This window comes from Macrobrachium rosenbergii, chromosome 5, assembly GCF_040412425.1.
Source record: "Macrobrachium rosenbergii isolate ZJJX-2024 chromosome 5, ASM4041242v1, whole genome shotgun sequence".
Taxonomy (NCBI): Eukaryota; Metazoa; Arthropoda; class Malacostraca; order Decapoda; family Palaemonidae; genus Macrobrachium; species Macrobrachium rosenbergii.
The window spans coordinates 70,128,619-70,154,013 of record NC_089745.1 but is presented as its reverse complement, the minus strand read 5'-3'; the positions used below and the strand labels follow the sequence as shown (position 1 = coordinate 70,154,013).

The window sequence follows — 25,395 nt, the reverse complement described above, 5'->3', positions numbered from 1 at the left end:
AGGAGGGCAAATCTCCTTAAGTGAAAATAAGTATATTCTAATTTTCTTATTCATGTATTTGTTTGTTTGCTTTTGTTATTCCCCCCAAAATATTGTAACACAATTTTACTCCTGAAGACGAGGCTTTTGACAATTCTGTGATTATATTATCAATTAAGTGTTGAATCCATGTTTTAAAGTGCTTGAAATTACCATAATTTCAAATTCACGCATTTGTTTTTCATCATTAACTTACAATTCATTGGACAAAAAAGCCCGTATCATAAAGATGTAATTGCTTTTTTTTATGAAACAATTAAGATTGTATTCCAACAGGAAGCACTGCAGTGTTACCGATTGTCGCCAGAATAGTTCGGAGGCGACTGCAACTTCCACTGGGTCGATAATACGAAGTAAGTGTATGGTTTGTTCACCTTTAAGATCCTAAATCACCTGGCGTAGGTTTTGTTTTCTTGAGTTTGTAGCTCTGAAGGCAGGTAAAATCTTCGTTTTTCTCTTAAAAACGCAGTCTTCTTGCAGTTTCTTTTGTTCTTCTCTGTTCTAAAAACCTCAAGATCTCGATAAAAACTACCTTTTGATATTTCAGTTCCTGACAAAAGAAAAGATTTTTTCCTTTCTTCTAGCAAAGAGGAAAATACCGTGTAAATGCTTACTTTGGAACTGAAGTTGGGTAGAGGTTTACTCAAAGCGTTTATTTTCTTAACAATAAACGTTGTGGTTTGAAGGGTGAACATGTCTGCATAACGCTAACCCTTTACAACGGAAATGTATCTACCCTTCTGATATCAGAAACACAAGGCAAATATTTATGAAGCTCTTATTCCATAAAATATTCGTGGAGCCTAATCATACACGAAAAATTATATTTTGAATTGTGCCTGCTTCTAATACAAAGACAAATCTATTCCCCTTTATCAAATATCTCTCCTTTCAATGAGACACCCGATCTGGAAATCTTTATATCTCTCTCGCTCGCTCTGAAAGAACAACAAAAGAAACACGTCTGAGTTCACTCTTTCACTAAGGAGTCTCAATATACATAGATTTAACAATATCAAGAGATACTTGAGAATCCTTTATTAGACGCCGGGAGTCGTGTACGTTTAAAAAGCTTATTCCTTCATTGAAGATAAGGAAACCAAATTAGAAAAATGGAGTTACCAGGATCGGGGGAAGGGGGAGGTGACATTTACGGCGAAAACAGATACCTACCAGTTGACAATGTGAGACGAAAATAACATTAGTTACAGTATTTACCTTCGTAATTCTGTGTGATTTATTTTCACATAAAAAAGAAATCAAAGGAAAAAGATCAGATCTAGCATTGTCGTGATAAAAATAATAACTATGACATAGTGCTGTTTTCTTTAGTTTCCAATTACAATAAAAACAACCGTAACATACTGGAAACATATCGCAGAAAAAAAGGCTGATATTCCCTCTTTTTAGTTTTCTGTAAAAGAAAACTATTGAGATTGCTTTGTCTGTCGGTCCGCACTCTTTTTCTGTCTGCCCTCATATCTTAAAAACTACTGAGGCTACAGGGCTGCAAATTGGTATATTGATCACACACCCTCCAATCATCAAACATACCAAATTGCAGCCCTCTAGCCTCAGTAAATTTTATTTTGTTTAAGGTTAAAGTTAGCCATAATCGTGCGTCTGGCACGATATAGGACGGGCCATCACCGGACCGTGGTTAAAGTTTCATGGGCCGCGGCTCATACAGCATTGTATCGACACCACCGAAAGATAGATCTATTTTCGGTGGCTTGATTATACAATGTACAGGAAAGTCGATTGCGCCGAAGTTTTATTTTATTCATAACATTAAAATACTTACAGAAAAAAACAGATATGGAAATAACTACAGAAGATAAAAAAAAATGTTCAAGTAACAAGAAAATTCTTACATGATCTTCGAAAATCTAATCATCGTGAAATATATTTGGTACTACTGTACATGGAAAAAACACAGGAGAGAGAGAGAGAGAGAGAGAGAGAGAGAGAGAGAGAGAGAGAAATACGGCCGAAGGAGGGATAACGCAGGTAGTCTAAAGGAAAAGAAGAAAACGAGGAGGAAGGGGCGGAGGACCACCACAACCAGTCCAGGTCCCAAGTATCCATCATTTTGTTGGAGCGACAGAGTCGTTTAAATTCCATATCAAAGTTCTTTTCGGTGGGCGAGTGCAGCCTGGTCCTGGGGACTCAACTCAGCATGTAATTTCGCGACTGGCAACACACATGACGTTTTCATTAAGTGCAGTTTACTTTTGGCTGGAAATGGACTCAGCAGTGAATGGCGCTCACCGACCAGCCACGGCCACCATCATACTTAATTGCCACGAGTTATTTTTACCATTCCAATATTCCGGGTCTTATGGTCTAAGAGGCTTATTTAAATTAACAAAATACCCCGAATACCTCGGCAATAGAGCCCCAAATAGGATCCGGGCTGCGACAAGCCATGCATGTAAACGTAAATTCATACAGCAAATGGCGTCTCCAGAGACAATTAAGGGTGCTGACATTTAATACTCTCACGCATCCATTTTTCTGAAAGATAAACCACCTGGGCAACGCCTGAGGATTTGCCAATTTTGAGGTCACACAAAACTTGAATATACGTCAAAAGCCCAATTTAATTGAAAATAAAAGTAGGGTCGATTCATTTTAAGAATGGCAAGAAAATGATTACAGAATGTTAAAACGGCAATGCTCTTTAATGGCACGGTCAAATGAAAATACTTGGTTTTTAGGACGCCATGTTTACAGGCTTCCCTCTTCTGTGTCAGTTTATTGCCCTAAATAAACGGCAATATCAAAGCGAGAAACATACATATTCAAGGCAATTTTGGGCGTGATCTTTCTAAACGCATTAGAAAATAAAACTGTCCTAATATTGGAAAATCTTAGGTAATCATCCCTACAAAATATTTCTCCTACGCAGATTTATACAGGTTCTCAGTAACAATGAACAACTATACTGATCATAAATTTTTATAATTATCGTTTCCAAAAATATGTAATATTTTATTTGAGGAAATTTTCATAGCTACCTAATTTCTTTACCACACTTTAGGGTCATTTGCTTATAGAAGTTAAAAAAAATTTATCAATAAATATTTTCTCTTAATTTCAAGAATCTAAAATAGTAAACATTCTCTCTCTCTCTCTCTCTCTCTCTCACACACACACACACATACACATTATGCAACTTCCTCGGAAATGGCCTTATTTGCCATTTGTAATGATGTTTTTATCGTCTTTTTTTAAATGTAGAAAAAACAAGAACAAACATCTGAATTACATGCACTTAACGCAAAATATTAATGGCAATGAGGAAGGTTAAGTTGATAATAACTGGTATAAATTAATGGATAAAACTACATACAGACAGACTGACCTCATCCCAATCACTGTTATTGATTATCAGTATTATCATCACTATAAAAGACTGATACACTGTAACACTGATGATTAATAGTTGCCATGTAGGTGTGGTGATCCTTTGACCTTTCAACAATGACGGTCGACATAAAACCACCTACGACATCTAATTGTTCTAATAAATATAATAAGCAAGGTTTACATTCTAAGATAAAAAGCAGGGCTTGGGCCTTGGAGTTATCATAAGAACGAGTTCCGAAAATTTCGGGGGCAGTGAGTTACCAAAACAACTATTGTACACTTCTCATTCAATTTAAATATTATGAGCCCACACAATCCATTTAGTGCAAGGGTGGCAAAAAAAAAAAAGTTGGACTTTTGTTTTATCATAAAATAAAATGCGCCAATGTACTGACATAACGCTTTACAAAATACATATGAAAAAATATACAAACTACATATAAAAACTATATAAATATTTGCCTTCAATATCATCTTCACACACACTATCTGAATCCATCCTTGGCTCTTCTTGTCTTAAAGTATTAGAATACAACCTCACTGCTACTATGGGGATTAGTTTTAAGGTATATTTGTAAAAGCTTCAATATCAAATAGCTGAGTACATGAATATATGTCTTAATAATTCCTTGACAGTAACTGATACTCTTTTGTAACTGAAAACCTTATTAGCAACCAGTAAACCATTTCTGGGGCGAACAGTTTTTAGCACTATACGTAAAAAGAAACAACTCTATGTTTCCTGTCGCCTAGAAATAAAATTTTAACCACTACAAAAATGTCCAAATTCGTTTACTTGTACTGGCCATTCAGAAGCATTCGCATTCACCGGGTTTTGCAACTTTTACAAATACACCTCAAAACTAATCCCCATAAGCAGCAGTGAGGGTGTATTCTGATATTTTAATAATCGGTCATCTATAATTCATATCAATAAAGTAAGTCTAAATATCAGCAGAGTGGTGTATACAAGCATTTGAGATGAATTACGAAAACATAAGCACAGACACCCAAACAAATAACCTGATCGCCACTCTTCCATAGTTCTTAAAAAATTTAAGTATCACTTATTTTTAAGCATAATTGCCACAGAATCGTTATCAACATATTTTTATTTCAAAAGATAAGTATGGAATTCTAATTCTTTACAGGAAAACAAAAAGGAAATCCTTTTCATGTTTCTTAAATACAACTGATTTATTTTTAAGATTTAATCTATAGTGTATGTGTGCTATACACAAGTACAATACACAGACTGTGGGGGGTAAGACATCACTAGTACCAAAGGGCACAAGAGGTGGGGAGGGGGAAGGGCTTCCCTGAAACGAGGCTGGTTCTGCCTGTAGACTTAATAACTTGACGAATTTATCATACCTAATTTCGGTATACATATGACTTACTATCTGCAAAATACTGTGAGGGTAAGACATCAATGGCACTAAAGGGGGTGGGGGTTGAGAAGTGGGGTGACAGAGAGAGAGAGAGAGAGAGAGAGAGAGAGAGAGAGAGAGAGACAGAGGGTGGTTGGGAGAAGAAAGAAAGAAAGAGAGAGAGAGAGAGAGGGTGGTTGGGAGAAAAGAGAGAGAGAGAGAGAGAGAGAGAGAGAGAGGGAGAGAGGAGAGAGAGAGAGAGAGAGAGAGAGAGAGGAGGTTTTAGGAGGAAAAAGAGGTAAAGGGGGGAGAGTTGGGTAGAGAGAGAGAAAGTTTATCGGTTGTCATACACACACACACACACACACACACACACATTATATATATATATATATATATATATATATATATATATATATATATATATATATATATATATATATATATATATATATATATATATGCTGTATATCTCAAATATCAAGCAAGATATTTAAATATCTGATTAGGTGTCACGAATCAGTGAGTACGCCATCCCCCCCTCATATTTTAAACTTAACACATTTTAAACAGTCAAAAATAAAAAGTACTTCTGAAGAATAAATATTAGCAAGCTTGTATCAAAAAATTTTCAAATGAAACTCAATTAATAACTAATGGCATCTGCTCTGAATGTTTCAACAATTTTCGAAATGTCTAAATATTCATAGATTCCGTAAACATTTAGAGGTAACCATGTGTAGGCGTATTCTCCGTTTTCTTTATAAGATTAGGCGAAGTTTCATTTTACTGTAAGGATTAACAAAAAACATCATAAAAATTCGGTACTGCATTTCAGTCAAAAGGAAAAGATACTTTCTATACCAGTAAATCAGTTGCTGGTTTTGTTTGGCCAGGACCCAACAAGGATTGGTTCTAAACCACACTGTTGTGGGACTGGCATTGACAGCCACAGCAACTGATTCCCTTTATCGGAGAAAACAAACATCATTCATCTAACGCTCATGCTAGGGTGAAAAAAGACTCTCCAATAATTAATCTTTCTCATCTAGAAAATGCAAGACGTACTTCACACATAATGTCATCAAATATCCTTACCGTTTAAAGAACAGCTGAAATGTTAACATGCAATGAGCTGAATAAATGTCCTAATTAAATTTCTTCTAAGTACTGAATAAGTTAGAATCGATATACTGCACTAAGCGAGTTGAATTAAAATATTTACGCTGTGTAATTGTAACAGCTGGCCATAAGGTCATGAAGATTGTAGGGACGAATATGACTTCTTCTAACAAGTACTTTAAGCTGAAACCGAGGAGCGATTATCATGCAACTGAAAAAATTAAAGCTTGTTTGTCATGGGAACAAATAAAATACATGAAATCTACATGAGACTGATGAGGCTTCCACTCAGAAACAAAAATAAAATGGACATTTTACCCTTGTTCATTACAGATTTTAACTAAACATCTTTGAGTACAACTGAGCTGATTTTTAAAAAAGCTTAGCCGAAACTTTCATTAGGTGGCTTCTTACTGAGGATGGTCCTTTGGTGAATATCGGTCAAGATCTGATGTTGCTTCTAGGGAAGGGTGAAACACATTTTCATTGACACCTACTAACAGGTAACAGTTTGGAAGGATCATGCGATGAATGTTTTTAAAATTTCACCAAAATCGGTCATTAACTTTCTGGTAACACTGCGAGCAGAAAGCACCAAAATCAATGTCTTCTCACACCCTAAGATATATATTTAAATATATGTCGTTCAAGTCATTTAAAAAGTGAAAAGTTACCATAAAAATACTGAATTATTGGCAAAACCGTATAAGCTGTCCATTCAAATACACAAACCAACAACACCTACGGATCACTGCTATACATATATGTATGTATGTATGTATGTATGTATGTATGTATGTATATGTATATGTATATTTATATATATATTATATATATATATATATATATAATATATATATATATATATATATATATATATATATCTATATATATATATATATATATATATATATATATATATATATATATATATATATATATATATATATATATATATAAAATCTAAACCTACACTTAACATGAACTTCAAAGTCAATGGATTATGTATGTGAAAAATCATCAGTCAGCTGAATATACATTCTTATTGAATATTACCACTCACCTTTCAACTGGCAGTTGTTCACACTAATGATGTCAGTGAAGCATTCCCACCACCAAATATGTAAATTTCAGGTTTTTTAAGGATAAAAACCCACATGAATCAAGGAAAGAAAGAAATCCCAACAAAAACAGTACACGCACCCCCAAGATCATGAACTTCGAGTGAAACCTCACCTGAAAGCATTCCAGATATTATCAATGGAGAAGCGATGACGTCTTGACCTTTGGCCCTCTTCTGCATCGTATGGAGAAAGCGTGTCTTTGCTTCCGCGTCTCAAATGTTCGACCGAATCGACGTCATCCTCGTCAGCAAAGTAATCATCAACGGCGAAATCAGTCAAGTTGTGGAAAGACACGGCTCGCTCTTTCCCATAGCCAACAGGACTGTCCTCGATCGCACGCAGGTTTTCTTTATCAGAAATGTCCGAAATAGATTTCCTGTGTTGTTTATTCTTCTGCTCTGTATCTAGTTGTCCCTCCACAGTCAAAGAGGACAGGCTACCTTTTTGCTTATGTCGTTTGTTAAAATGGAAATCGAGCAGCCTGTCAATCATTTTGGTGTCCTTGGACAATAACCCTCTCTTTCGTTTTTTATCAATGACAGCAATTTTCGAATCTGAGTTTGACCTTGTCCTCCCAAGCATTCTTTTGGCGTATTCTGGGGTTACTGCAAAACTTGCTGCCCGATGTCTTGCTGAAACGGGAGAACCTTTGCATGGTTCGAGAGTGACATTTCCTTCCTTGCCTGTACTGCTGTCTTCATTGTTGACGGGGTGAGAGTTATCACGATTACTCTTAGTTTTAAGAAGCTGTTGATCAAAAAGACTCCAACGGCGTTTCTTACCCTGGTGTTTGCGATACTTTCCTATAAGACGTGTATTGATTGCTGTTACAGGAAGATCATCTCCAAGATGGGCTTGAACTTCAGGACTCAGTTTAACATGTCCACTTTCCATTCCTGTTAAATCCACACTGCTCGTTGAAGAACGCCGATTTTGGCCGCTCAATAAATCACTGTGAGAGTGCGATCTAATCTTGGAAAAGAACTTGCGGACTTTCGAGTCTCCGCCCGATGGAAACCTCTGGCGAACTTCTCCACTAGAGGCCGATCTCTTCCTCCTGTGTGACTCTGGATGAAACACATCCAGAAACATGCTCTTGATGGTCTGCTTCTGTCTGGGTGTTTGAGGTTCTCCTGTGGCGAAGAGCTCTTGAGAAGCACAAAGCCTGGTGGTCTCTACGATTTTGCCATGGGGGAGTGATAAGGACGTTGAAGCATGGCGTGACCGACAGCTGTTTTCAAGTCCCAGGGACGTATAAGAAAGGGATCTCGTATCTTCCCCACGGGGAGTGTGCAAGCCATCACTGTATGATGTCTCTGACCATAGAGAAGCCAACGAAGGGGAGCGCGAATTAGGCGAGCATGTGCCACTGGAGGGCCCACTAGGCGTTCCCCAGTTCGTTACACGCACCTGAGGCAATGCAGAAGGCCACGTCGCTTCATTCACGGCCTCTACCACCACCAAGGGTGGAGCTTCTGTCTCCGCTGTGGAGGAGGAGTCTTCCCCGGAATCCTCCATTTCACGCTTTGTTTGGATGATCTTCTCGAGGTTATCTAGTGCGTCAATGGTCGTCATGAGGGCAACAGTAAAAGCCAAATATATACTAAAGGCAGGTAACAAGCTTCAGTTTGTTCATCTCAAAACAAATGTTTAACACTTTAAGAATTAAGGGTCAATTAACCAATAACAGTTTCTGTTTCTCAGCACAAGATTTATGAACAACATTCACTCTTGTTCAGAAGACGTTTTGTCGAAAATAAGGTCAGCTAAGGTGAAAGGGTTCTTTCATTACACCTGAAACGATTAAAAGTAATCTATCAGATACAAGAAACACAAATAAATAAAAAAATCGAAAATAGAGAATTTGTGTAACACTCAAGATAGCAAAACGCCAAATAATAGATGGTCAAAAAATGTCAGGTCAGTAAAAACCGGTTCTTGTTCGCCCCGAGAATGTGAGGTTTAACGGAGCTTCTGAAACTCTCGTACGACAACGGCCTCACTTTCATTGCTGGTTAAGAACCCCCAATCCCAAAACCTACAACTTGTTATCCTCCGTCAACTAATCTTCTAAAGATAAAACTACCCGTTACTAAGGTATAATTATCAAAATGTTCCACCGAGTAAAATAAACTTTGGTTGCAAATCCACAGATCACAAAATTCTCTCCTACGTATGCAGGTACCTAATGTTATCTGATCACGCCCTTAAAATGCTTTCTTTCCAAGTCATAATGATTTACAACGCCCATTCTTTGGCTTCTAGTAGGCGATATCAATTCCCCAGGTAATAAAGAAATTCTACCGCTTTAAACACAGTCTCTCTCTCTCTCTCTCTCTCTCTCTCTCTCTCTCTCTCTCTCTCTCTCTCTCTCTCTCTCTCTCTCGTTTTGTATACATTTACATATATTTATCACTGACTTGTATGAAAATAAACCAAAATTTCTTAACGTCAGCAACAATAATAAAAAAATATTACATACGGGAGAACTACCAATGCATATGCTAAAACTGGAAATACCCACAAGAAAACACTATGCCTATCTTTGTAATCCTGCGTTACTGAGGCTTTCCTCCAGTAGAGAGAGAAAAAAACCTGTTTTCTGAAGACGAAAATCGTATCACAAGAAGCCATTAGGCAATTTGAAGATTATTAATATCTTCCGCCCAGTAAGGAATGACGTTCCTGTTACCTCGAGTTTTGATGTTACTTCACGACAAAGGAATGTTTCGGTGCAAGCACGTTCTGTATTAAGAAACGTCTCTAATTCATACTGTAAGGTAGCAGTCCGGTCAATTTGTGAGGGTCTATTGCAAAAGGTGCACGGTCATCTGACCTTCGCTCAGCATAAAACTAATCTGCATAATGAACTCTCCATACTCTTTTCGAAGACTTTGCAAAAGGTTATTGAACTTTATATGACAGCATGATCATGTATTGCTTTAATACGCAACGTCTGACGGGCTTATCCGAGGTTTTATTCTTCATACTGGTACATGAATATGAATAAGATGAAATGCATTCTTAAATATAAGCCATGGACTTAAAAAGAATTGAACATGAAGAAATTACCTTTATTTTGGAATATGCACTGTCCACCGTCTACATTCCTTCCTCATTTTCATTTTCTAATCTTTGTTAGAACAAGTATGTCCAAGTCATTCTATTCAGAAACTTTATATTTTGTTAAGGCCTTCAATCTGCCCGCAATATTAATAACATTTTCTTCACAGTATGATCTATACTTCTTTCTGGCAATCAGTGTTACCATGTCCTAAAGTCTGGCGCCAAAATTGTTTTGAAAATCAAATATTTCAGTACACAGAAAATATAGTCACTTCTCCAACCAACCTGCGCTTTTGTTAAACCTCATATTTGTGCAGTATGGTGCTAAATGAACACCCGAAGCCAAACTTAGAAAACTATGGACCGAAATACACAATACCTCAACTGTATAACAAATATTACACTAAGAACACTTAGGAATACGACTGAACGGTCAGTAACTTATGCTCACTTTCAAAAGTACCGGAACTAATGTTTGGAGTACATGCCCTCGACATTAAAATGTTGAAGCAATGGATTTTCAATAGTTACCAAAGTATGGCGTATCCAATGTTTGTGGCCTGTTTTATGTACAGAAGTGAATAAGAGCTACATACGAAATTACTGATGAAGTCACTTCATAATTACAGGTTTTACCTTTTTGTGTTTAATATACAGTGTATATATATATATATATATATATATATATATATATATATATATATATATATATATATATATATATATATATAATATATATAAATATATAATATATATATACATACATATACATATATTTATGTATCCATATTGCTTAAAAAATCACAGTAGATGCACGTGACTTCAGTATATAAGCGAATCCCACGGGAAAATGACGGGCAGAAATTCCGTGCCAAGCGCTTTCACCTTGATCACGCATCGCCGGGGCACAAATGAGACAGTTGAAAAGAAGGTTATAAGGTAACCAAAAAGAACATGTCTAATGCAGTGGTAATAATGAATAAAAGTGACTAAGTAAATAAAATAATGGCATTATTGAATGACAATGAAAATTACAAGAAACTGAGGTCAGATCCTACACAGACAGTGAACTCTCATTAAATCCATTTTAAAGGGCTCTGACCATTTAATTAAACAGTTTACAACTCGGTGCTCCTACCTTCTATATATCTACGTTTAGTCAAGACACACAAAATCAATAACCCTACTGGACTAATCATTAGTTCAGTTTCGTATAATTTATCTAAATGGCTTGTAAAAATTCTTACACCTTTGGTAGGAAACATTTCTAATACGAATGTAAAAAATAATGCCAACTTCATAAACAAACTGAATAGTTTGAATTTCAATCTTGATTTAACTATGGTTAGTTTTGATGTCGTCTCTTTGTTTACAAAAGTGCCTGTAGATGATTTGCTTAAATTTTTGGAGGAAGAATGAAAAAGTTATGATATTCCGTTAACTGTAGCAAAGCTCACGAATCTTATAAAGTTATGTATCAAAGATAGTAAATTTTGTTTTAATGGGGAATTTTTTGTACAAAAGTTCGGCATGGCTATGGGTAATCTCTTATCTCCTGTTCTTAGCAATATTTATATGGAATTTTTTGAGACAAAATTCTTACCAAGAATTTTGCCCCAAAAAGTTATATGGTTTAGGTATGTGGATGATATTTTCTGTATCTGGCCAGTTCATGAAAATCTCCAGGAATGTCTGATTAAGCTAAATAATTTAGTCCCTTCTATAAAATTTACTATGGAGGAAGAAAGAATTGTAATTTGAATTTTCATGATGTAACTGTCCATAGTCATGATAGAAATTTCACCTTTTCTGTCTTTCGAAGATCAACTAACATTGCGTCTTTTGTTCATTATTATTTTACTATAACAAACTTGAATTTAGTAAGCATAAAATTCTCAAATTACCGTATGATGAAAGGTTTTTAGAAATTCCTAGAATTTTATAGCTTTTCAACATAAATGTTGTTTTCAGTAATTTTAATGTTAAGAGTTTAGTAATAAAAATTCTCCGAACGATGTTTCTGACTGCATCTATGACATTCCTTGTAAAAAGTGTGATAAAATGTATTATGAACAAACTGGAAAATCACTTTGACAACGAATCAAACAACAATATTCTGTGAGAACTTGCCAAATATCGAATGCATTATTCGTACATATGAGAGATTTAGATCACCCTTTCAACTGGAGTGGAGCAAGATCTTTAGTCCCGCGTAATGACACAGTTAAAAGGAATATCACTGAATCTTATTTTATCAAGTCAAATAACGGAAGTGTTCTAAATTTAAGTCTTGGTTTCTTTAAACATGATGCCTTCATAATTTAAAAAGTTATTGATAAATATAAGCAACATAATTAGTATTCAGTTTTATACGTTTCTGGATTTTGGAATGGTAAGATTCCATATTCTTATGGTTATATCTTCTGGTTAAGTCTATGGTTTTAGTTTGTAACAGCGTGATCCCGGATTATCCTGGATTATCTCTTTGTTTATTACCCTTTGACAATTAGCCATCTGGTATTCTTGTTCCTTTTGATTACCTTGTAACCTTCTTGTCAACTGTGTCTCATTTGTGCCCCGACGATGCGTGAATAAACGTGAAAGCGCTCGGTACTGAACTTCTGCCTGTCATTTTCCTGTGGGATTCGTTTATGTATCCATATACACATGTATAAATGCATACATAGAGATTTATAACTGTGTGTGAAAGCTTGCAAATTGTGAGAGCCAGAGATGCCTACGGTGCAGACGAGAGCCAAGAAGCAACAGTGCTCACATATAAATCTCAAGCCTCAGTTGAGGAAATGAAGTAATACTGACTCTGTCGATTATTGTACCCTTATATGGAATGGAATATAGAGATTAGGCCAAAGGCCAAGCACTGGGACCCATGAGGTCATTCAGCGCTGGAAAGGAAATTGAGAGTAAGTAGGTTTGAAAGGTGCAACAGGGGGGGAAAACCTCGTAGTTGCACTTTGAAATAGTTGTTAGGAGAGAGTGGATAGCTAGATGGAAGAAAGATAATATGAATGGAGGTACAGTAAAAGGAATGAAAGGGGTTGTAGCTAGGGGCCGAATGGACGCTGCAAAGACCTTTAGTAATGTCTACAGTGCACCCTGTGAGTGAGGTGCACTGACCCCACTACCCCCCTACAGGGATACCCTAATATGCAAATTTGTTTTCGATTTGGTGCGAGGGACCATGTCTGCAAAATAAACAGCACCCACTGCCATTGGGCGCCTGGGAGGACGAGGACAAGGCTTTTGAAGCGGATTACAAGCGAGCACCGTCTCCATTTGGTGGCGCTTATAGTTTGGTAGAGCATGTCTTCTTTTACTGCCTTTATTGTCTCTCATATATTTGAATGACTAAACCTCTTTGCACATACACACGCGCGCCTACTGAAAACATAAAACTATGTATAAACATAAAACCCGTGGCTATATATATATATATATATATATATATATATATATATATATATATATATATATATATATATATATATATATATATATATATATATATACATACATATAGAGTATACATATATATATAGTATGTGTATATATAAACATACGCATACTATATATATACTATATATATATACACACTGAAAACATACAAACCCGTGGCTATGTATATATACATACATATGTATAAACATACATATAGAGTATATATATAGTATGCATATATATACATATATATGTATATATATACATACACATACTATATATATTATATATTTATATATGTATATATGTATATATACATAGTCACGGGTTTGTATGTTTTCAATATATATATATATATATATATATATATATATATATATATATATATATATATATATATATATATATATATATGTCACATATATATAATTATATATATAATTATATACTGTACATGTTTATATATATACAATATTATATAATATATATATATATATATATATATATATATATATTTATATATATACTTATATATATATATATTCAATATGTGCTTATATGTAAATATATAAACCTTCACTGAAGGGAGAGGAAAAGAAGTATGAAGGACTTGAAGGCAAAGCAAAACTGACACAGCGATACAACACTGAACATTAAGAGCCAGAAAATTTTCATATTCCGTCGCCACTTGGCTCACCAGGCAGAGGCAAATAAATTACAAGTGGTTCAAATCCCTTTCCAAGAAGCTTTCTCGACTACCTCAGGAAGTCTTTAATAAAAAGAATGTTTCTCAGCGAGAGGTCATCATAAAAAGTAGGACAAACAACAGAGAGTGCAGCCCCACCTTACACTGATAACCTTGGTTGTTATATAATGAGAGGGTAGACTTCGAGGGATTGAACTAAAGGGCAAGTGAAAGTCCGGTTTGGTCTTCAAATATTTCTCTCGCATGTCATGTTTCCCGACATCGCTGATTTTAACAGAGCCATACTTCAATAATATACATGGCACTTCTGATCTATAAAATCATTTTATATTTCTAATCAAATACGTTCTAAATACATTCTAAAAATATATATATATATATTAATAGAAGAAACCATCGGCGGCATTCTGCTTGCCATCAACAAACAAAGTAGCACCAACCAAAAGCTCCGGTTGTTCAGGTATATATCCCAGAAAAAGGAAATGAAGGGTCATAAGAAAGGCGAGAAGACTCGGGGATGAAAGGAATGCGACAGGAAGAGAAGTCAACTGTTCCAGGGATGACCTGCCACACAAACCCGCTCACTCCCAGTAGGAAGTTCGAGCCGTGTTTTAGTTGGTGCAAGTTCAGCCGCCACGCTCTTCACTGGAGCTAAACCCAACACCTACTCTCTCTTTCCCTCACTCTCTCCATTTCATAATGCTATCCCACACACCTTCCGTGCTTGCCATTAGAATTAAAAGCACAAAAATCATAATTTTTCACGCGATCTAACTGAACGGTGACGGAGTAAAACATACACTCAGCAGTTTACCGTTAGGAACGAAAAACCTACAAGGCAAGAGGGCGGAATAGAATGCAACAGTCGAGAACAGTAGGTGGGTTAGGCCCAGTTCTCATGTGCAATTTCAGATTAACAGCAATCGTAAATTATTATTTATACCTTTTACTGTAATTCAACGTATAAATCTATGAATACTGGTATGTAGATTTGCAATAATCCTGATGACAGTAGACACGAACTGACAAGCACACATTTTATATGAAAAATGGTAAGAAGGATTTCAATTACGAAAAAACATTGCTGTATTCCGAAGACTCTTGCTATAAGAAATCGATTTACCTAATCACTTATTTCGTCTATAACTTTCGTCAAGGAAGCGGTAGGGAAATTAAACAGGAAAACTAGTTTTAATAAATGTTCGACGAAAAGTAACTTTTCCCACTTAAATAATATGCCGTCTCGCAAAAAAAAATGCAATACCAAATCGTAAACAAAACGAAATTTATTATAATAATTCCTGTCTTCACTTTTCAGCTTCTTAGGTAAACCTGACGATTCCACAGACGAGTTACATAACCATGCAAATCTCTCACCTGACAGTAAATAAAGGAGGCCCACCAGGTCTCTATCTCTAAACAGCCTTAATGAACGACATTCATTTCACTATACGGCTCTCTTACTTTCCCATACTAAGCATCCTGCGAGAAGTGAACTTCCAGGAGTCCCAGCCTATTTAGAAATGTGTCTTTTAGGGAGGTAATCCCAGCGAAAGTGTGGTGTGGTGTGTGTGTGTGTGTGTGTGCGCGTGTCTGGTTCCACTTTTTGCGTGGGGGCGTTCACTCAGCCCCACCGGACGGGACTAGGTTTTCACTCCCACTACTCCAAAGCACTCTCTCTTTCTTCTTTTTTCCTTTCCTTTAACCCTGCCCTTCCAGTTACCCATCTGCATTTTGTTTTGATTTCTTGCTCCCCATCTCTCCCGGCGGATCTTTTTCTCTCTGTGCTGTTATAATACGATTTCTCATGTTCTTGTCTGCTAATGCCAACATACATCATAGTCTGAACTTTCATTTTACAGGTGTTGTAGAGAAAGGATCATTATGAAGTAACAAATACACATGAGCTTCGACTTTCAATTTAGGATCAGTATGAAATTCGTTGTCACTAAAAAAAGTGTATGACAAAGTACAATCGATACAAACTTATTTACTTTTGTTAACTTGACATGAGCAGTGCCGTTTGATAGTAAATAAAATATATTAAGAGCTAGAAGGGTCTAATACATGACCAAACAAAAATAGGATGTTTTGTGGATGAAAAAGAGCAATGGCTTAGTATTGGAAACTCTCCAGAATATTTGGTAAAGTCATCTCACTTTATCTTCCGTAGTTACACAGAATACATCTTTCTTCATAGCACAGTACAGCAGATCTGGAAAAGTCATGAGTGAATAACTCTACTGTGAATTACAACGCATGTATATTTGAAATGCACGAGTGTGTAGGGAGTAAAATGTACATTCACGTGAAAAAAAACTGTTCTGGCCAAGCTTGTAAAAAAGAAAAAAATCGAGGTATACTTGTATTTGTGTGACGACTAAATCTCAAAAAGGACTTGGCGACAACGAAAGTGAACGGGATTCGAAAGTCTGACAGGAGGGAGGAGACAAGGAGATGTGGTCGAAATGACCGACTCGAGCTGATTATCGTCTTGACAAAGAATCGCTGGGAGTCAGGTTTGGCGCCCGTGCAGGCTGAGGATAGGTGGCGGTAGGTGCTTTTACTGTTCTCGAGAACTACATCGTCTTAGGCAGGAAAAGAAAAGCAGAAAGTGCGTTAAAATCTCACTCTTTCAAAGGTGGCATGAGCACACATCCAGTACAGGGGATCATGGTAAAATAAAACTTTGTGGAGAATGTCTGCATGATTCGGAGTGAACTGCTGCATAATATTCACATATTGGGAGACGATATATAGTGGTAAATAATATATCATATTCTAAAAGGATATAGCGCATGCGTTATTCAGAAATAATCTGCCTGTAAAAAATAAGAGACAAGAACTTTTCCTTGGATTTAAGCTTAATATCCAACGATTGTCTTTAAGTCATGTTGCATTAGTAGCGCCCTGTCTTTCATTTAAGAGACTAGGGTTCAATCCCGATGTGAGTTAGAAATTTACTTCCGTGAAGCACGTGTTATGTGTTCATTAGTTCCATACATACCTACATACATAGACAAACACACATACGCGCACACACACACGTCTTCTTCTTTCTCTGCGTCTTTTCCCACTTCTATGTGGGGTCTATGTCTCTGACAGCTTTCCTCCACCTAGCTCGGTCAAATACATGGTCCTCTGACAATTGTTAGTTCCTCATTGGACGGGTTGGTATCGTTCTCGGCGTGGTACTCTATCGTATGCTTTTTCCAGATCTATGAATGCTATGTGCAGTCCTGTCTGCTTTTCCCGGTGTTTTTCCATCATCTGTCGGAGGCCAAACACTGCATCTGTCGTTCCTCTTCCTGGCATGAAACCAAACTGTTCTTTACCTACAGTTGTTTCTTCTCTGATTCTTTGATCCATTATTCTTTCCCAGATTTTCATGGTGCGAGACATTAACTTTATTCCTCTGTAGATTGCACAATCCTGGATGTCACCCTTCTCTTTATAGACAGGCACAATAAAGCTTCTCTCCATTCTTTTGGTATCTTTTCCTGACCGTCTATTTTCTTTGCTAGGTCCCACAGCATGTCTATTCCTTCTTCTCTCAGGCTCTTCCACACCTCTGCAGGAATTCCATCTGGTCCTATTGCTTTACCATTTTTCATCTTCTTTAGTGCCTTCTTTACTTCCTTCCTGCTAATATTATGTGTCATACCAAGGTTCTGGAATCCATCTTCAGAGAATTTTCCAGGATTTTCTTCATTTAACAGGTGTTCATAATATTCTTTCCATCTCTCTTTATCTTATGATTGTTGCACAAAACCACTCCATTCCCATCCTTAACCTGTTTTATATGGGAGTAGTCTTTGGTGTTCTTATCCCTCGACTTTGCAATTCTGTGAATTTTTCTCTCGCCCTAAGGTGTTTCCAGCTCTTCATACATGTCATCTCTAATGCTCTTGACTTTTCTTGTGCAACTGCCTTCTTGTTTCTTATGTCTTTGGTACCTCTACTTATCCTCTTGCTGTTCATACTTTTCCCAGATCTTTTTTGCATCTTATTTGGCTTTCACTACTTCTTTCGCTTCATCATTCCACCACCAGGTTTCCTTATCTCGTCAGGAGGTTTTTTCCAGATGTCTTTCCCAACACCTCTCCACCCACTCTCTTTATCACCATACAGTTGTGATTCCACCATTCTCGCACTCCCTCTAGCAGTCTAACTTCCCTCAATACTCTCTCCTTAAATTCCTGCATTGCTTCCTCCTCGTGTCAGGTTCCACCACTTGGTTGTTGATGGGACACGTGCAGGCCGACCTTTTACTGTGTTCTTTATTTCCAAGTCCAACACTCACACACTCACATACACATATACATATACACACACATATATATATGTATATATATACATTCATATAATTATATATACAAACATCGGTGAAATTTATTCAAGATGAAATTCTTTGAATATCGTAACATGTTCCTCGCATACTGAATCACAGTTATTTATATATATAAATATGTATATATATATATATATATATATATATATATATATATATATATATATATATATATATATATATATAACAGTGATTCAGTATGCGAGGAACATGTTACGATATTCAAAGAATTTCATCTTGAATAAATTTCACCGTTGTTTGTATATATAATGATATTGATCGAATAGTTTTTGTAATTAGTTTCATGCAATTAGTTTGAACGAAGGAAATGGAAGTTTCATGATTTTTATAGACTCACTGTATCGCAGATATCTATCTATTATATATATATATATATATATATATATATATATATATATATATATATATATATATATATATATATATATATATATAATAAATATATATATAAAATAGATAGATATCTCCGATACAATGAGTCTATAAAAATAATGGAGCTTTCATTTCCTTCCTTCAAACTAATTACATGAAACTAATTACAAAAACCATTCGATCAATATCGAACACAGTGCACCCAAACCCTTCACTTTAAAGGTTTCATAAAATGGCCAGAGGCGATTAAAAATTAAAAGGCACTTTAAGTCTGAAGACTTGTTAAATCATTAAACTTTCCCTTCAGATAAAAAAAAAATAGCTACGGACTTTCTTCGCCTGAAAATCTTATCACTAGAGACTGCAAGAACTACATGGCAGTTTATTCAAGATGCCAACTGACACGCCGCAAGCTCTCTCACACACAACGTCAGTCTTGTCTTCGAACTATTCAGGTATGCACTAACAACCAAACTGACCCCGCACCTTCGTCAATTTTTTCTCGAGAAATCCAGTCGATGTTACTAACAACATCCCACTTTCCTGTACAACTTACAAAGACGGTTTAAAACTTCGTTTCGAAATGGAGACCTTGTGTTCGAGCTGTGATAACAGATACCAGCGTGACATCAGCCCCGTGGAGATAGTTCACTCACCTCCTCCAGCTCCGCCTCGCCACACTCATTAAAATGCGGAGGCCTTTACGCTGGAAATCGTATCATAAAAAAAAGGAATTTCAACAAGAATGACTCCTGAAGAAATTACAAAAAATGGAATTGAGAAACGTGACTTGTTTTGCATATTAGAAGGAGATCCACGCAAGTTTTCCCCCGTAAGGTTACACTATTAAGATTTCTAATGAAATTTCGTGTAAGTATTTACTTCCATAACTCAACCTCTATCTCTTTTCCTGTTGAAAATTACAAGAAGATTTTGTTCCTCATTATATAACGGAACAAATTAGGCACTTTAACATCATACTCTCCCACACGCCCCACAAAAATTCAATTCTTGACAGCCTTGCTCGAACTTTAACACAGCACTACAATGGATATTAGTTACTGGAAGAATGCGCTTGCACGATATTTCAAGCAGACCTACCGGTAATCTACATCTTCGAGGTAGGAGTTGTGTTCTTTATAATTTTACATGGTCGCTCAATACAACTTCTTTTACTGGAGATAGTTTCTGCTTAATTTCAACCGGGAAAAATACAAGCAATGAACAAAATATTCTTAGGTATAATACAAAAGTCTTCTATTCGCGACAAATATGCGCCCAGTGAAACTGGCATCTTTACCCATCTCAAGCAGTAGTAACAAAATCATGGTGTGAAAGATTATAAAAAATGAATTGAGTATTATGAATTACTGTGTTTGTTATCAAAACAACATTAGTCTTGTAAATACACACACATATATTATATATATATATATATATATATATATATATATATATATATGTGTGTGTATGTGTGTGTGTGTGTGTGTGTGTGTGTGTGTGTGTGTGTGTGTGTGTGTATGTATATATTATTCAAAGCGATTTTAGTATGAGCGAATACAACAGGAAAATATGAGTCAGATATTCAGTAGAACATGCTTTCACGTTTATTCACACACCGTCGAAGCACCAATGCTAAGCAAAGGAACAAGAACCACCACTTGGTTAACTGTTAAGGGTGATAAGGAAAGAGAGATAATCAGGGACAATCTGGCTTCTGGATGGATATTTAAAATTGCTTCTAAAAACTATGCTTTTAAAAACTATGATAAAAAAGACTATGGCTAAACTGGAAAATCATCAGCACTGATAATCAAACAGTATCAGTTTTCTGCAAGAACTGGTCAAACTTCGAATGCATTATTTGTACACCTGAGATGTGCTGAAGTGAGGCAAGGCCCACAGTCCTGTGCTACGACACAGTTAAGAGGAATGTTGTTGAATCTTGTTTTATCAAGTAAAGCATTGGTAGTGTTTTAAATTTAAGCCTCATACTGTTTACAATTGCTTTTTAATAAGAAAAAAGTTGTTGATAAATATAAGCAAAGACATAAATATTTAGTTTTGCACATTTTATATGGTGCATGGTTACCATTTCCGTAGCTGTAAACGTTAAATATGTTGTTCAGTTTGCATCCCGATTATCTTTGGTTATGTCCTTGCCCATACTACCCTTTAACAGTTGATAAAGAAAAGTCAATATTTTTATTACTGAAATGCTGAATCGAGGATGAACGCGTCAGTAACATTAGCCATTCACCTCTATCTAGCAAGCACAAAGGACCTATCTATAAGATGATCGCCTTTAGGCGGCGTAAGGGAGGACCGAATACCTAACTCGCCGTAAGACCTACCGTCTTCAGAAGACTCTTAAGGGGGAAATAATGATGATTTTCTAACACTAAGATCACATTCCACTAAATATCCTCTTTTACTGGCATTCCCCTTTAATCTTTAAACAGTTATTTCTGCGCATTCCTCTGAAGTAGATCAAGTGAGAATCAATACGACTCCTCGACTATTTAAATGGTAACGAAAGACCAATAAATTTAAGACAGTCAGGAGCACGAGGACACTTGGAGGAGTCGAGAGAACTTCTGACTTACATGTGAAACAAATTTTAAAGTCATATGATCCAAAGGAAAAAGCGACTGGCTCTTATCGATTAAAAGAAGACAGAGAGAGAGAGAGAGAGAGAGAGAGAGAGAGAGAGAGAGAGAGAGAGAGAGAGAGAGAATATGGGTTACCGTGATAATAACCATAGTTGCTTTCGTAAAGTTAACTTTCACATCTCTCATTAGGACTTTAATCAATTGTTCGATCATTCTAATCACTTCAGGATCTTTCTCTTTGACCATCTACATTCGAACCCATAAAAATATGATTACTGAAATCACGCTATAACACTTCTAATTCAAAATATGCAAACCATGTTGTGGTAAAGAACGAAGTCATTGGCATACTTAAATAACTTGGAATTCAAAAGTAACTCGAGGTGATTTAACAATGTTTTCGTTTTCATACAAACCGTGGAATGAATATGCTGTACAGTATAATTACGAATTACCAAATTGATATACTGAGTGTCATGTTCCATCCACTGCACCCTTAACATGAATATACGTTGAGTAATACTGTCCGAAGGCCTCTGGTGTTTGCATGCTACAATATCTCAATTTTAAGGGTGAAAACAGTGTTACAAGCAAAGTCCAAAAACAACTGAGGCCCAGAATACTAGTAGGTAACTTGTGGCATGATTAGACTATGTCCACTAAAACACTAAAAAACAACAAAACTGTAGCCGACCACTTCAAAATCTGTGAAGGAAATACCGAAATAAATATTCATTAACGCCTGAATATCTTGAAGTTGGCGCGTGAGTGCGAAGTTAAAAAAGCACCCCGAAAATAGTAATACTGGTATTCGCACATTGCAATAGCATCACAGCTTCAAGGTCAAAGAACACTTATGAAGAATATTGAATACAACGCATAATAAATAATGACGTCGTTTCTAAACGAACAATAAATATTTCGAAATCTCTTACAAGGACAACAGTGTTACATTATGTGTTAATTTTCCCGTTTTTAACCTAGAGAAACTGCCCTATGAAAAAAAAATCTCCACTTAATAAAAAGGGATTACTAGATATAATACATTATGCCCGGAAGTGAAGTAAATTTGAATAATACATTAAATGGTGATTCAACAACTCAAGAAATGCTACGGGTGTTCTATTAAACAAAAGGAAAAAAAAAGAATTAAACCAAATCTCCCAATGCAGAGCTAAACACGGCTACAGCCTCCTAGATTTGTGCAAACATCTGTACCTGCCTAAGTGCTCCAATGCTGCATTATGCATACGGCACGTATAACATAATCCATGAGTTTATAAGCATATTTACACAATGAAGCAACAGGGTATGTACTATCACATAATGGCTTCCTTACGTAAATTTCCGTGGCTCATCGTGCATCCTGATGAAAGCAACTAACAACCTCAAGTACGAATGTACCGAATGAATTATTGCACTATGGTATTCCAAGTAACCCAGCAATGAATCCATTCTTATAAAGCTAAAGGAGAGCCTTTCTTGTTATTATACTGTTTAAAATACCTTGAAAAAACGTAAATGCATTCAACATTGGTAAAAACAACCCTTCAGGGCAGGTGAGGGGCCATCTCTAAAATAGTATTTGAAAGCAAGAGAATGTAATGTAGAGCCAAAGGCGTCATGGTCGGCTGAAAACTGACGTAGAGCGTGCCACGCTCTGGAAGGGTAAATGGAACATAGGGCGAATATGTGGTCCTATGGTTGGGTCTCCATTAAGTGGCCGCATTACAAATTCCCTTAGTTTGATTCTTAGTCCTGATCATTTAGTTCATATGCACTGGTCTTTCTTTGTGATATCAAATGGTAGGCATTCATAAATATTTGAATTCAGTTATTAGCTATAAGATCTGCAACAACGCACTGAACTGAAAATACTTATTTCTGATACAGTATGTACAAAAGTAAAAATATATTTTCCTCAACCTATAAATATTACAACACGCTACTGAACAAACACACAAAAATTAGGTAAAAATATGCTTATATTTTTCCTTTAAACATCCATTTTTTGTTGGTTAAATTTCCTAATTTTCTCTTCTTGGTCACGTTTTTACTAACTACAAATTAGTATTTTTGGGGAGTGGGTGGGATAATTATTCAATAAATCGTTAGTGGGCACCCAGGTTACCGTTTTTCCTTTTTTATGTTATGTCCTTCATCACAAAAAATCATTTTGAATCAAAGCATCGTCATAGACCAAATTTTTATGAATACTTGAAATTCTGAATTCAGGAATTTATTTTAATTCATTAACGATGATGTAAGTGCACATAACGATGCCGTATATCGTAAGAGTATAGGAAGGTGACCGTGGTTCCCTGGCAATTTCTCCTCCATATCCGCACAGGTGATCAAATCTTTTAAAGAACTGCACTTTTCTTCCCCGGAAACTGCAGGAAAATGCGTTGCTAAACATATTATTATAGGAAAACTTCCTTGCAATAATCGATGTCGTTTCGTTACGCGTAAAGATAATAATATATGAAGTTGCTTTTGTCTACTACCGGTGCTCTATAAACCATTCCAATTCATATCAACAAAACTGCTCATCTTAACTGTTTTCCTATGTAATGGCATAGTCTCGGCTTCTTGTCACATTCAAACACTTGACGCATTGAAATGTGGTAATGACCAAACCTTCGCTCTATCTGTTTGAGACCCTCCTGTCAACACATAGTTCACCTTTTATTCAGATAGACAGAACTTCGTTACTTCTAACTTTGCATGGGTTGTGCTTTTTGACGCACTGACTGTCTCTTCTGTTAGTTTCCCACCAAACTCTTTGGCCTTACTTGGCCCACCGCAACTCTGCTCAGTCCTCGCTTACCATTTCCCGCCTGCTGATTTAGCAAGTGCTCGCCAGTGGCTGGGATCCCAAGGGCCATAAAAGAATGTAGGCAACTTACAGGAGAATAACCATACGCTGGGTACCATTAATTTTAAGAAAATTAATTTTCACTACTAGGTGCGTGGCAGACAGTCACTCATGATCCATACCAAGTTCTAAGCCTAAACAAGAGTACTGCTATCATTTAACAATATCATTGGTACAAAGTTTTATTATTTATAAAATATCTGCTTATTTCCTTTTCAGAGAAATAACTGGTTTCCCCATCTTACAATTTTTCACACCCTTGAGAAAGTCCGATAAAAGTAACTGATAAGGAATTGGAATATCTATCTATTCAGGGCCATAACACGCCAATAATTCGAAATTCGGACCAAATATGAAATATAGCACCGCCTTCCATCAAAGTTTTCTTGTTCCTGACTTTCATCTCTTCCGTCCTATGTCAAGATACTTTAATGTTAAATTGCTGGATCATGTTCTTGATGCTGTCGTCATCTTGTCCAAGGTGTGCAACAAATTGGTTGCCTCAGCAAGATCGAATACCACTGTCCCTATTTCAAACCGAAGGATATCACATATGGGCAACTGGCGCTCATCCCTAGACAAGATTCATTGAGGCATAAGATCTCCTTCAGTAGCAATATAATTTCCTACAGCTAAAGAGTGAGGCGACGGCAGATTCTACAACGTCCAAAACCCACATAATTCATGATGACTCAGTAATGCATATGAAAGAACCCCTCGTGCAATGGAAGAAACACAAAATCAAATATTGTGGTTGAAATCGTGACCTCTGCTTTCCATTAACAGAACCGCAAATAACAAAGGTTAAAAATTCCAAAATTTTTGACGAGAAAGAGGCACGAGAGTTAATCATGTGCAAATATATATATGAGTATAATATATATATATATATATGTGTGTGTG

The 25,395-nt window shown here is 36.2% G+C and overlaps 1 protein-coding gene across 1 annotated transcript in view; it reads right to left on the bottom strand.

Annotated features, from left to right (window-relative positions):
- Window positions 1-25,395, bottom strand: part of mtd (mustard) — a 1,060,402-nt gene that overhangs the window by 1,021,859 nt on the left and 13,148 nt on the right. Inside the window, exon 2 of the mRNA XM_067104583.1 lies at window positions 7,140-8,821. Coding sequence (XP_066960684.1) covers window positions 7,140-8,602 — 1,463 coding nt within the window. The 5' untranslated portion in view covers window positions 8,603-8,821. The remainder of the gene's footprint in view (window positions 1-7,139; window positions 8,822-25,395) is intronic.